The following is a 14,453-nucleotide window of genomic DNA, read 5'->3' on the forward strand; positions in this document are numbered from 1 at the left end:
GTAAGTAAAAAGGTAACATTAGTGAATGGGCAGCTTGAATTCTGGAAATAAACAACTTAAAATCTCACGCAGTGTCCCTTTAAGGAAAATGTTTTCATCCAGCTGGGAGTTAACAATGTTTAGGTTTAATCGTTTTGAGAGTAGAGTACAGCAGAGAAGGGGAAGCATCAGATCTCCCCACAGCTAGAAGGAATCCACAGTACAATAACATCTCTCATCAAAGGAGCCTGTGGAGGGCGGCGAAGAGTGACCTCTAGTGGTCAGAATATAGACATGCAACAGGAACATCAGAACACACACTTGAAGTCGAGGTACTATCTCTGAACATAATAAAACACACACACACACACACACACACACACACACACACACACACACACACACACACACACACACACACACACACACACACCTCTGATCAGAACAGAAATAAAATATAAAACGAATTTATTTAAAAATCCCATGAGTGTGTGGGACTGTGCCCAAGATCACTAATGAGGGATTATCAGAATATCAGGAGAGAGAGAGAGAGAGAGAGAGAGAGAGAGAGAGAGAGAGAGAGAGAGAGAGAGAGAGAGAGAGAGAGAGAGAGAGAGGGAGAGAGGGAGAGAGAGATAGATAGAGAGCCCAACAATAACATTACAGTAGGCTAATGAGTAGACTCTGCTTTGCAGTCAGTGCATGTAATAGAAAGATATAAAAAAACATTTCAGGTGTTTAGACAAGCAGTTTTGAAGATCCTGCTTGACATTAAAAATGTCAACATAATGTTTATCTGATCGTTGCTCCAATAACAATGTAAATACTGCTATAGGTGTTTTGTCTGGTTGTCGCTCCAATAACAATGTAAATACTGCTGCATGTGTTTCGTATGGTTCTCACGATATGAGAAGTAATAAACAGATATGAAAGGAATTATGGGTTTAGATATGAAGACATCCAATAGGTATGTAGAGGTGCAATGGTATACTAAATATAATAACACAATAGTACAGGTAGGCCTACTGTATATATGTTCAATAGTACACTAGATAGCCTATACTAATACTACAGGTATACTAGATATACAGTAATGATGCAATAGTACAGTATTGGTGCAATAATATACTAGATATAATAATGCAATAGTACAGGTATGTAGAGGTGCAAAGGTATGCTTCGCTCCAGGCTGACTGCCGTAAGTAAAGGGGAGAGGATGTGAGTCTGACAGTGTTAGGCAAGGGGATATTTGTCTCCATATATGTGACATACACGGCCTTAGGCAGAGAGGAGAGAGAGGCGGAGAGAGGGGGAGAGAAGTGTGTGTGTGTGTGTGTGTGTGTGTGTGTGTGTGTGTGTGTGTGGGTGTGTGTGTGTGTGACTATAGTTTACTGTGTGACAGGGCTTAAGTAATCAGAGCCTTAGACAGAAAGGAGAGGGTGAGAATATGTGTGTGTGTGTGTGTGCATTCAATATGCTATTCTGTATTATTGTAATGCTGCAGAACCGCAAAGGGTGTATTGGACTTGTGTCAGATCTTTAAGTGCAGTTGAGGAGTTGTTTAAGTGTCGATGTGCAGGCCGCGGCAGGACAGGAGGGCCAGGCTGCTTTATTTGTATGTTTGTGAATGTGTGCATTTGTGCGTGCATGTGTGTGTGTGTGTGTGTGTGTGTGTGTGTGTGTGGAGGAGATGTTCAATATCAGTGTATATGAGCAGGGCCTGGCTGCTTCATTTTGGGTTGTATACCGCCATCTTGTGGGCAGAAGTTTGTAGATCCATGGAGGTGTGAGGTCATCATGTTTTCAGTACAAACCAACAGTATCACACCCCCGCATTTGGACGTAAATGGACATCAGAAGGTGAACATTATTTCCAAAACAGGAAAGACCAAGTATGACTAAAATGTTTGCTGTTGAACTATTTGCAAGTAGCCTATGGTTATATATTTTAAAAACAAAACGAAACCATCATAATTGTCGGATATGGCAATTAAAACTCGGATGTTTTTTGTTAAACTGGTCGGAAGTATGGCATACTGCCAGAGCTATGGGAGTAAGAGTTGGGCTAATCGCATTGGCCTCGGTGATCCATTTTAACACAAAGCATTTGACACAGAGATTGCCATTGACACAGTTCCAACATAATTCAAGGAAGTGGGTGTAGAACACAGACAGTCCTGTAAGGTAAATGTAATTATTTTTAAATGCATGTTTTGGTAGATAACTTTTGCTAATGATTTGAAAAAAGTAAATCATGAGCCTTTTTGTATCCAATTTCTTGTTTATTGTTTTTTTTTCTCTTCTCTTCTCTATTCTTTTCTTTTCTCCTCTCCTCTCCTCTTCTGTAAGAAAGACAAAATAAAACCAGGAGGCTCATTTATCAACAGTGGGTACTGGAAAACCTGCATTCCGTATTACAAATGAAGATATTATGTAATTTGGTGCTTTTTCATTGGTTTGAGATGATGAACATCCCAGTTACTTTCCCTATGTCATCACATGACTGTTTGATAGTTTTCAGAGTTTTGAAGCATTGCACATACCTCTCTTCGGATGGCGTCAGAAGTCAGCAGGAATTCTCTCGTTCGAATCATGTGCAATCCAGTAATCCAAAATGCACCAAAAATTGCCTGAACTGAGCCTGTGGGAGCCATATTTAGATTCTGAGATGACATTCTGCTATGTTAATTGAATTGCACTTTTCATTTGGTAGCACATTTTGTTGTACTTACCTGGAAGTTTTATACTTACCTTGAGCTTACCTTGATATTTACTTTGATCTGCACCTGAAACATTTTCCTGATGACTTGCCATGTGACTTGGGCACACCCCCTTGATGCGCAGGTGGTACAGTACTAGTCTTTGTAATGCAATGGCGTTTCTAGTTTGTGACAGCCAGGATGCCAGTAAGACGGAAAGGTTTTCAGATCGCAAGAAAGTGACAAAGAGCTTCATTTTTATTTTGCTTCTTTTGTTTTCTGTGGAATTGTCAACCGGTTTGCCAGGAATAAAACTCAACAACTTTATTTCTTCTCTTCACAAGTGCTTTAATGGACGTGCATGTCAGGAGCTAAGAAGAAAATACGCCTTTACAGATCACAACACACAGAACATGACTAGTATAGGGTGACCAGACGTCCCGGTTTGGAGTTGTGTGTCCCAGGTACCGAGCAAACTCTCTCGGGACACAAATATGTCCCGGTTTTGGCCACCCACTACATTGCGCCATGTCTATCATTGTAAATATGGAAAAGATTACATGTTTACCTGCCACAATTACAACAATGGCACATACAACAATGGCAGCCAGCACTTGTATAGAAAGTCTGAAGGAGTCAGTTGAGATTTGTCATTACTCCCTCTAAAATTGATAAGAATGCAGGAAATTGCATCTAAAAGATACAAATTTACCTGCCTTGACTCAGATATGAACTTAACTGCCATCCCATCCCTAACCTCTAGGGTTCAATACAATATTGGCCCACCTTTTGCAGCAGTTTCAAATCATCTGGGTAGGCTGTCCACAAGGTTTTGGTAGGTTTTTAAAAATATATATATTTTAATTTTTGAACATTTTCTCAAGAGCGCAATGGTGAGGTCACACACTGATGTTGGTCAAGAAGGCCTGGCTCTCAGTCATCCCAAGAGTGGATTCAGGTTAGACCTCTGTACAGGCCAGTGAAGTTCAACCATGTCACCATGCACAGTCATGTTGGAAGTGGAAGGGGCCTGCTCCAAACTGCTCCCACAACGTAGGAAGCATGGAATTCTCCAAAACGTTTTGGTCCGACCAGAACTAACTGAATGGAACTGACAGAATGGTTCTAGAAGACTAGACCTAGCAGCACAGTATGGCAACGTTGAAATGGGTCGAGCATAAAATCAGTTATCCATAAGAACTATCAGAATGGAACCAGCAGAATGGAGCTAGCAGAGTGGAACTGTGCTCAGTGTTTTTTTGGGGTTTTTTGCCGGTTGATATAGTTTTTTTTTTTTTTTTTTTACCAAGAGGCTGTTTATTTCTCTCTTATAAAATCTGAAATAAATAATCAAACTGAAATTGACAGAATAACCAACAGAATGGAACTGACAGAATGGAACTAGCAGACTAGAACTAGCAGGACTTACGACAATGTTGAAATGGTCGTTATGAACATTATGAGGAACTGTCTGGAACACACGTCCTCCTCTCTGATGACGTCACGTCAGTATACACATCAGTGCTTTACACTAACTTTTTCGCTTACCAGCCATTTTGGCTAGTGGTTTTCCTGACTCACTAGCCATTGGGCCTTTTCACTAGCCATAATTTTCTTAACCATCATAGCAGCTTTAATGAATTATATAATAGGCTGTAATAATGTAATGTAGGATAATATAACATAATATAACATAATATAACATAAAATAATGTAATATAATATAATATAATATAATATAATATAATATAGGGACTAATATAATATAATATAATATAATATAATAAAATATAGGGCCTAATAACTAGAATTGTTGTTAACTGGTCCATGCATGCATGCATGCTATAAGAACAGATTAACTTATCTGAGGAATGGCATAGCCGTGCAGAAACACCAAGCACCGTGTTGTGGAAGGGCACAAATGTAAGCTACATGAGAGCAAAATATTTCCGTCTTTGATCTGAAGGGCACTTTCGATGCGCAAAGTAGATAGTGCAAAGTCATTGCCAAGCTTCGCATGTCCTCGGTCATGGATGTGGAATAACACCTCTTCTGGAATATTTTCTCATAAAAGTAGGCTATCTAATAGAAGGCACACACATATGCGGCCGGTAACTACAGAAGGAGCTACGACTTCCTTTCATTCCGTTTAATATTGAGTTGTTTGAAATATAAACGGACGCAAGGCAAGATGGGCACATGCGAAGGGACATGGGACATGATTTTGTGAAGGCTACTACTGCGCGTTGTTTAAGCCCCGTTTGACAGTCGGGAACAACGGCACAAGAAACATGGAGGAATATTAAGGTATGAAGACATACAGGCAAATCAGAAAATGATTTAAAACGAACATTATTAATGCCGCATGTGTCCTTGTCTTATCACTGCGCTAATTAGTCTCAAGACTTTCACAAGACTGAGGTGTTCTCCTCTCGCCTTGGTCATTTTAATGTCCACTACTACTATGCATTGTACCAATGACAGATCCCAAAACAGGTCAGTTGAGATGAACTTCGCTACTTTATTTTCACGTGAAGGTTTTCAGTGACATTTCCAAACGCGCGCTGATGTGCCGGTAGGCAGCTCGCTGCTGCCACTCATATTCGCAAGACTAGCTCTATCAGATTCCTCTCGTGCTTGAGACACAGGTGACACGTGACACAGGTGCTTCATGGGTATTGTAGGCTCGCAAAATCGCATTGCATTGCGGTGCCTCATCATTTAGAATAGTGACGGACCCGCCAGAATGGCTAGTGAACCTTCGGTATCTACTAGCCAACGCCGACTTTCACCCGCATTTGGCTACCTGGCGTGTGTTAGTGTTAAGCCCTGATACACATACAGGAGAGGTGGTGTGATGTGGCAGTGTGTGTGTGTGTGTGTGTGTGTGTACATACAGGTGTGTTGGTGTGGTTCCATTGTTTTGGATTGACGCGGCACTGACACTAAACCAAACCAACCAGTCAAACCAGTTAGTTCAGATGGCATGTCGTCTCAGGACACACACACACACACACACACACACACACACACACACACACACACACACACACACGTCATCTCGGGACATTCCGGAAGGGATTTTGGATATATGGCTGTCTCTCTCTCTCTCTGCGTCCAGCTATGATCAACAAATGTCTAAAAGGTCTCTTCATTGGAGCGAATGTCATTTTGGCAGTAAGTTTGTAAATGATGTGTGTGAGGCTGTGTGTGTGTGTGTGTGTGTGTGTGTGTGTGTGTGTGTGTGTGTGTGTGTGTGTGTGTGTGTGTGTGAACATCATGTTGGCAGTAAATTGGTAAATGCCGTCTATACTATTATCATTATTATTATTTGGTTGCTATGGTAATGATTCCGGGATGTCATTGGTTTTGGGAGCTATATGGCAACCGTAGTGACATGGCAGCTGAAGGGGAAACTGTCTGTGATGACAATATACATGACGACAATATACATACTGTGTTCAATATACACGCTGTCTGATGTGGAAATGTATTATATATTTATTTTTCTTGTCATTATATATGTATTTGTTGGTGTTATTGTGATGTTGTTGTGATGTTATTGTGACGTTATTGTGATGTTATTGTGTATTCTTGTGACCCACACCAAGTGGTATAACATGGTCAACTCAACCAAAGTAAAAAGCAAATGGGTGCTCATTCTTTGAGAATTATAGCCTACAAAGTGAGGAAAACAGGACGCAATAAAGTCCACTTGGAGTGCTGTGCTGTTTTCGTCATTGTGTATTCTTGTGACCTTTAGGTGTGCGGGCTGTTGTTCGTTGCTTCTGCCTCCTTCCTTCACTACATCATGCAGTCTGTAAGTGAAATCCATGGCAACCAGCACCATGGCAACCACACGCTCAACTCCTTCAATCAGTGTTGCCAGATTGGGCGGTTACCTGCCCAATTAGTCTGCTTGGGATCGCTGTCTGGTAAAAATGGTCAAAAACAGCCATTGGTCGGGTTTTTCTGCAGTATTATGGCCGTAGAAATAAATACAATTTTGTTGAAACTGGGCGGAATGTAGCACCTCCAGGCGGGTTTTGAGCACCGTTTGGGCTGGAAATGGTCAGCCAAATCTGGCAATACTGCCTTCAATACAATCGACACACAAAACACACTCAACACATGCAACGCATGCAGTCCGCAAGTGGAAACCATGGCAACCTGCACATTTCACACATTAAATGCAGTAAAGCAACACAATCATCACAACACATTAAGCAAACAAAAATGTTAAAAACACATGGAAACCATGGCAACCACACAAGTTAACACATCCCCTCTGCAACACACTCAAACACAATCCTTTTTTTCTGCCGATAATGTAATATGTATATACAGTAATCCTCTATAGGCTACTTGTATATAATATCAGCATGAGGTGAACGTGTCTGCACTCTGGGCGCTGTTTGGCCTAATGGGAGACCAAATGGGATGCTTCTAGTGTAGTGTATAATCTAGTGTAGTGTAGTGTAATAATTAAAGTATAAATAAATAGAGTAGTATAGTGGTGAAATGTTATGTAATATGTATATAGGCCTACTGTACTGTATATGAAGGTTGCTAACATCTAGATTCTAGTGTAGTTTGTAGTGTAAAATGTAGTGTAATATGGTATAATGCAATGTAATGTCATGTAATGTGTATATATCAGCATGAAGTGGACGTGTCCGTGTTGTGGGAGTTGTTTGGCCTGATGGGAGGCGGTATGATGCTGACGTCTGGACTCTACATCTACGGGGCCACCAGAGACAAGACATGGCCACTAACTGCTGTGAGGACACACACACACACACACACACACACACACACACACACACACACACACACACACACACACACACACACACACACACACACACACACACACAGCAGAGATGAGACATGGCCACTAACTGCTGTGAGGACACACACACACACACACACACACACAGCAGAGATGAGACATGGCTGCTTATTGCTGTGAGGACACACCCACACCCACGAACGCACAAGTGCATGCACACACACATGCAATACTATATGATATCATATTATATTATATTATATTATATTATATTAGCCTGATAAACCAGACTAAATGTGGATGTCTAATTTAGTCTGGCCTCGATGCATAATACATCCGAAGATTGTTGATGAGAACAACCTTCCCTCAAAACCCTGCCCGCTTTGATTCAAAACACATCTTTGCGTTGTAATTGGTTTGCCAGATTCTTGGCATTCTGGCTTCATTGAATCATTATGCGAGGCCAGACCCACCCGTAGACAAAACATTTTGCCGTCCAGCGGGTGGCGCTGGTTCACCAGGCTAATATTATATTGTAAAAGTATAACTTTTCCCTCCACTTTATTCCTAGCCAACGACAGCCAGGAGTGGGCATTTGAAACAGAAGCAGTATTAACTTAAGACACAGGAAAAGAAAATGGCATGATACAGATGAGGAGATGCAAATGAATGAATGTTATATATGACAATTTAATTATCAACTGCATGGTAACATTACATTTAACTCAAGGCTACTGTAGGTTACAGTGAAATCAAAGACATTTTAGACAACCTCAGAATGTTTAGGACAAAGAGAGAGAGGGAGAGAGAGAGAAACAGAGAGAGACACACACGTTTGGTGCATGGGAGAAGGGTCTCAAAGAGGGGCTCATTATCATAGGCTTGCTTATATACTGCTGGAGAGGTTTGCTTCGGTCAGTGGCACCCCATGGGGTTTGGGCCACCATATTTACAATGGGATGGGGGGTGTCCTTCTAAGTCAGCTTTTACCAGATAACAGCAACAGTAACAGCAACAATATCAGTTCTGGGTCATCAACAATCTCCATTCTTACAATATTATATTATATTATATCATATTGATCATACATGTAACAAATAAAAGTACACATTCACACATCTACCAAATTAAATACATGCCTTTTCATCCAGTGCTGTTCTTCTGATTTCTGCAGTGTATCACAGCAACTCTTATAGGTGTAGTTGTATTTCTGATGCAAGGAGCTCAAGCCATCAAACTCAACCCTGTGGTAAGCACTTTCATTACATTATATTATATTACATTGTATATTATATTATATTATATTATATTATATTATATTATATTATATTATATTGTGTTATATTATATTATATTACATTATATTTATTAGGCTATGTTATACCTGGGTTCTCATTGTTTATCAACATGATGTTATGAGCAAGGGCAAGACACAGGCAGCCAACCACGTGAGCTAATTCTTTGACCGACAGCGGTTTCTAACAATCAGAGGTTGAGTTGTGCGCAGCTAAGTTCGCATAGTCAGGTTATAAGCAAAATGTAGAACCCATGTATATTATATTATATTTATTCTATTACGGAGCTCAAGCCATCAATTCAACCCTGTAGTAAGCCTTTTGTTTGTAAACATTTTGTGGTAAACTTATTTTGTTACGTCATCACGCATGATGTGTGTGTGTGTGTGTGTGTGTGTGTGATTTGTCCGTTGTTACCAAACAGGTGATGAAGTACGTGAATCACTATGTGAAGTCAGAAGAGAAAAGGAGAGCGGTAGTTCTTGGTCTGAATGCAGGACTGAGTACGATGTTTGGGCTTGCAGCACTCGAGGTAGGCGTGTGTGTGTGTGTGTGTGTTGTGTGTGTGTGTGCGCGCACGTTTATGTGTGTGTGTGTGTGTGCGCGCGCGTTTATGTGTGTGTGTGTGTGCGCGGCAGTGTTAATTTCGTCAACCATGACTATGGCTAAAATATTTCGTCAATGCCCTTTTTTGATCTTCGTCATTTAGACTAAGACTAAATTGGGAAGGCAATGACTAAAATATGACTAAGACTAAAATTGATTTTCGTCATTGTGACTAAGACTAAGACTAAATTTTAAAAAGCTGACGAAATTAACACTGGTATTAAATAAAATAGAGAAAAAGAGAATCAGTGTGTGAAGAAGTTTTATTCTGTACAGTGTGATTATGTTAAAAAGAGAAGCAGTGTGTGGTGAAGGTTTATTCTCTACAGTCAATGATATATGTTAAAGTGTGTGGAGAAGTTTTGTAATGTACAGTGTTGACTAAAATGACGAAAAGACTAAAGAATTGATTTTCGTCATTTAGACTAAGACTAAGACTAAATTGAGAAGCCAATGACTAAAATATGACAAAGACTAAAATTGATTTTCGTCATTGTGACAAAGACTACGACTAAATCAAAAAAAGCTGACAAAATTAACACTGGTGCGCGCGCGCTCGTTTATGTGTGTGTGTGTGTGTGCGTGTGTGTTGGACCAACCAACGGCAAATTTTTCGTCAGTCATGAGGCAGTACAAGCAGTCAGATACTGAACAACATTTTATTGGCTGTTGTGTGTATCAGTCCTGCAGTTTTCAGTGCTTCGCCTATAGTGATTTAATTGAATTGGAAGCTCCTTTGCTCTTGAAAAGTTCGGGTTATTTTTAGCATGATCCAACCACAGACCTATACTAACCTAGCCCGTTAATGGGCCTCGCAATTTTCGGATTTCTCAGCAGGCCGCCATCTTGGTGAAGACTCCCGTAACCACAGACTTTTACGTAATGACGTCATCATTCCATAAGTGAAATGAACTTCTAAAAGTGTTGTAAATGATGTGATGCTTCGTTTGCCGTATGTGTTGTGTATCTATACACAACATCATATAATACAACACAATACAACACAGCATAATGTTGTACAATGCCATTACACGCGAAGACTAGTCTCTGTCTTATCTTTCTGTCTGGGCTCATGATGTCGCTAGGTTACCATCAGCGTCTTCTGGGAAGCTTGCAGTCAGCTTTACTGAAAACGTACAGGTTATTCAAGAAATTAATATACAGTACATACCTATATACATCAGTGCCGTGCGGTCAGGTGTATGGCTGGTGAGGCACTGACTTTTCCAATATCAGATTTTCAAATATATGTCAGTAAATATTTGCCAAATATTATCTCTCTCTCACACACACACACACACACACACACACACACACACACACACACACACACACACACACACACACACACACACACACACACAGGATTCAAACAGTGGTCTCACATAAACCACACAGCACCAAGCAAGGCGGACAAACCGGAGAGCATCACGGCGGATGCTCAAACAAACACACATACACACACACACACACACACACACACACACAGGATTCAAAACACTGGTCTCACATAGACCACTGAGCACCACGGCGAACATACCGGACAGAATCACGGCGGATTATCTCTCTCTCTTTCTCTCTCTCCCCACGGGTCTCACAAGCACAGGCCTCACACACATAGGAAACACTGGTCTTACCTTTACTTGTACATAAGGTCCATGCGCCGCTCCTTCTGGATGAAAACATCCATGACTTTGTCATAGCCTAGAAATCATTGTCTTTTCTTAGCCTCAGAAGCATGTCCTTCTCAATGCCAAACAGTTGTGTTTCTCCAACACCCCCAAAAGATACTGGGCTATTGCGGGAGCTCTTCTGTATTCACTGACACCATCAAAGCCTAAAAAGGCCTCCATCACTTCACAGCCAGTCTCGCCTGTTGCAACATGCAGATTCAGTATCACAAAATATCCTCAAACTGTATAAGCTGCACTGCTGCATCGAAGAGTCTCAGCAGGGTTGCCAGATGAGACTGATGAATGTGTGCCCTTTTCTACCCAAAGATGGCTGCGGCCTGTCAATCTGAAATTCTGCTACTGCCTAGAAACGCCCATTGCCAGTATAGGTTAGTATAGGTCTGTGGATCCAACTATCACAACATTTTAGTTGCCAATGATACATGCATGCTAATTCGACACGCTAATTATACATGCTAATACTAATCCGCCATGCTAATGCCAATTCTACAATGCCACATGCTACTGCTACATGCTAAATCTGCATGCTAATTGCTTATACACCTTTTGGGACTGTGGTGATGTGAGACATTGATGCTAATGATTGTGCTACACTAATGCTACACTTCTGCAATGTTTAGGTTGTTGTGACGATTTTGGCTGCACTCATCATCCATCAGCAGCAGAAGCATCAAACTGCAATACTAGATCCCGCCACTGGAGGCAGTAAACCTCCAGCCTACACTAAGCTGTGCCCTATAGTACCCTCTATAGAGACAGCAGAGGACTACACTAAGCTGTGCCCTATAGCGCCCTCTACAATAGAGGACTACACTAAGCTGTGCCCTATAGCTCCCCCTATGGAGACAGTAGAGGACTAAGCTAAGCCCTATTGCGCCCTAGACCAAGACAAATGCAGAGTTGCTTAAAGTAGAAGTAGAAGTAGAAGTACTCTTACAAATGTAATAACAACACTTGTGGTTTATTTCAATCATATAGTACCAGACCACTAGTGTTGTAATGACATTTGAAAGAGTACTTCTACTTTACAACTCTGGACCAATGCCTTAATGTTCTAGATCTTCTAAATGTTTACTATGTTAATGTAAAATATTTACATATAACCATTTCAGTTTACTACTGTATGTACCACAGTGTGATTTCTTTGTAATTTATTTATTGAGCAGATAAGTTCTAAATATTCTGCTATAGTATTAAAGAAATATTGTCATATAGCAACACAAGTGTTCCTCACCATGTGCGTGTAACCTACTTGACTAATACATAATAAAAAAGGTTCAATAAATAGTTGATGGATAGCATAAATAGTAGTAAATAGTAAAATGGGACAATAAATAGTGATAATTCTGATGAGAGATTTAATGAAGGATGGGTTTTTATTGTTAAAACATGATTTAGATGTACTTTATATACCGGTAGTAGCACTTTTACTGTGACAGTCACGATTACGGCTTTTTGCAATCATTCTGCTTCCTGTGGAGCCGTCAGTCAGTCGAGCTGACGTGAGCCAGAGCAATTGTTATTACTTATCACCCAGTGAGCAGACGGAACGTCTTCTGATTGGCTGAGCAGGTGTCCTTTATTCCCCGGTAGCAGGACACCTATGATGTCATGCGGGCGTGCGGGCGTCCAAGTTGCTTCTTTTCTAACTTTCTGGCGAAGTGCCGTCCGTTACTAGTTCTATCGCATCTGGTTGTCTAGTCAAGCCCGCGTCGTTAGTTCTATCGCATCTGGTTGTCTAGTCAAGACCCCGTTACTAATTCTATCGCATCTGGTTGTCAAGTCAAAATCCCAGTCGTCAATTCTATCGCATGTGGTTGTCAAATCACCCCAACATTCTGCGCGCGTCCTTACATGCCTCCGATAAAGGCGCGTCTCACTAGATTAGGAAGTGGTGCCCATAGCAACGTACCAAGCGCAGTGGTGAATCTACCTTCTCATGAAGCCTTAGATCAACATATTAATAAATTAATACTTAAATGCTGGTAACCGGGTGATAAACGGAATAGCAGCCTTCGAGGTGTCCCGATATCAAGGGAAAATGGACTTGGCGAAGCGAACAGCCCTTCGGCTGCACCGTCGGGCTGTTTAGAACGCTCCGCCTCGTCCATTATTTCCCTTGATATCGGGACACCTCGTCAGCCACTATTCCATACATATGCGTGTGTGTGTGCGTGTGTGCGTACGTGCGTGTGTTCCTATTGCTATTACATGTGCATTATCTGCAGTAATGATGCATGAGTAATAACGGAATCATTTTGTAGGTAATGGTGAATTAACACATGATTTATGTATGCAGTGATGATTATTCCATCACTTGTTAATGAGGAGTCACAAAGGACTCACTGTTGAAGTCATAAGCACTAACTAAGCCTATTTATTAAATGTGGTACATCAAAGGTCAATGACTTGTGCACCATTATTGTAAAGTGTTAGCCCCTAATCCTTTATAAAGGATATTTCATGCACTTTGTTAACAAATTAAACTATCTGGGATGGCAGGCTGGTCAATGCTGTGGGCATTTTACTAAAAAAAAACTTAAAAAAAACGTACTTACTTCACTTCACTTGGCTCATAGATACAGTATGTGTGTCTCTTTGCGAAAGAGTGTGTGTTTCTCTCTGTGTGTGTGTGTGTGTGTGTGTGTGTGCGTGCGTGATGTTACATTCATGTTACATTCAGGGATGGTTATTTATAATACATGTAAGTTAATTAAAACACATTTTGAAACACAAAATAGCATTTTGTATTAGTATTTCATGAAAGTGAATTGTTTTAGGACCTTTGTTTTAGAAGATCGAAAGAATCTCAAGGTGTAAGACCATTTAATGGCTTGGACACTCCAGCAAGTTGATCTGTCGTCTCCGGCATCTGTGTGCCAGGTTTGTTTGCGTGGACTGATCCACCTCTGACTGAATTCCTTACACTTGTAAACACATACATGCCGGTTATAAAGTTGTCTAAAATAAGTCCAGCTGAGATAAACTGAAGACATAATTATGGAAGAACGAGAAATACAACAAGCCAGTACTTGTCATAATTTCCGTCAGGCCATAAAGTACACCTTAAACGGTGGTTTATGACAATGATTATGACAATGATGACATGGAGATAAAACTTTGTGACTCAGGCTATCACAAAGCAGTTATACTGCTATCGCAGTTACTCACACCTGATGAATACTTTTATAGGTGTCCCTTTATAGTTCTCCCTCTTGTGGAACTATGTTGGACACACAGGACAAAACTTAGCATCCAACACTCACTCACAACTTCATACAACTACCACTTGAAAAAAAATGCATTGAGAAAGGTTGGGCAATCGCCCAGGGCACTTTTTGACGCCCGAGGGCCCGACACCGATGCCTATCGGTATTTATGACATCGT

At 40.8% G+C, this 14,453-nt stretch overlaps 1 protein-coding gene across 1 annotated transcript; it reads left to right on the plus strand.

The window, feature by feature from the left end:
* The first annotated feature begins 5,762 nt into the window (after positions 1-5,762).
* LOC134451465 (uncharacterized) lies at positions 5,763-11,974 on the plus strand. The gene is made up of 6 exons (XM_063201952.1): positions 5,763-5,855; positions 6,442-6,498; positions 7,339-7,458; positions 8,645-8,719; positions 9,190-9,297; positions 11,686-11,974. Exons 1-6 carry the CDS (start codon positions 5,802-5,804, stop codon positions 11,923-11,925), a joined length of 654 nt encoding a protein of 217 aa, XP_063058022.1. The 5' UTR covers positions 5,763-5,801; the 3' UTR covers positions 11,926-11,974.
* Positions 11,975-14,453: the final 2,479 nt, after the last annotated feature.

Source organism: Engraulis encrasicolus, chromosome 6, assembly GCF_034702125.1.
Source record: "Engraulis encrasicolus isolate BLACKSEA-1 chromosome 6, IST_EnEncr_1.0, whole genome shotgun sequence".
Classification (NCBI taxonomy): Eukaryota; Metazoa; Chordata; class Actinopteri; order Clupeiformes; family Engraulidae; genus Engraulis; species Engraulis encrasicolus.

Coding starts and splice junctions, on each gene's coding strand:
- LOC134451465 (XM_063201952.1), top strand. CDS start 5,802: ATGATCAACAAATGTCTAAAAGGTCTCTTCATTGGAGCGAATGTCATT. Junction 6,499..7,338: donor TTCACTACATCATGCAGTCT/GTAAGTGAAATC, acceptor TGTATATATCAG/CATGAAGTGGACGTGTCCGT. Junction 7,459..8,644: donor AGACATGGCCACTAACTGCT/GTGAGGACACAC, acceptor TGATTTCTGCAG/TGTATCACAGCAACTCTTAT.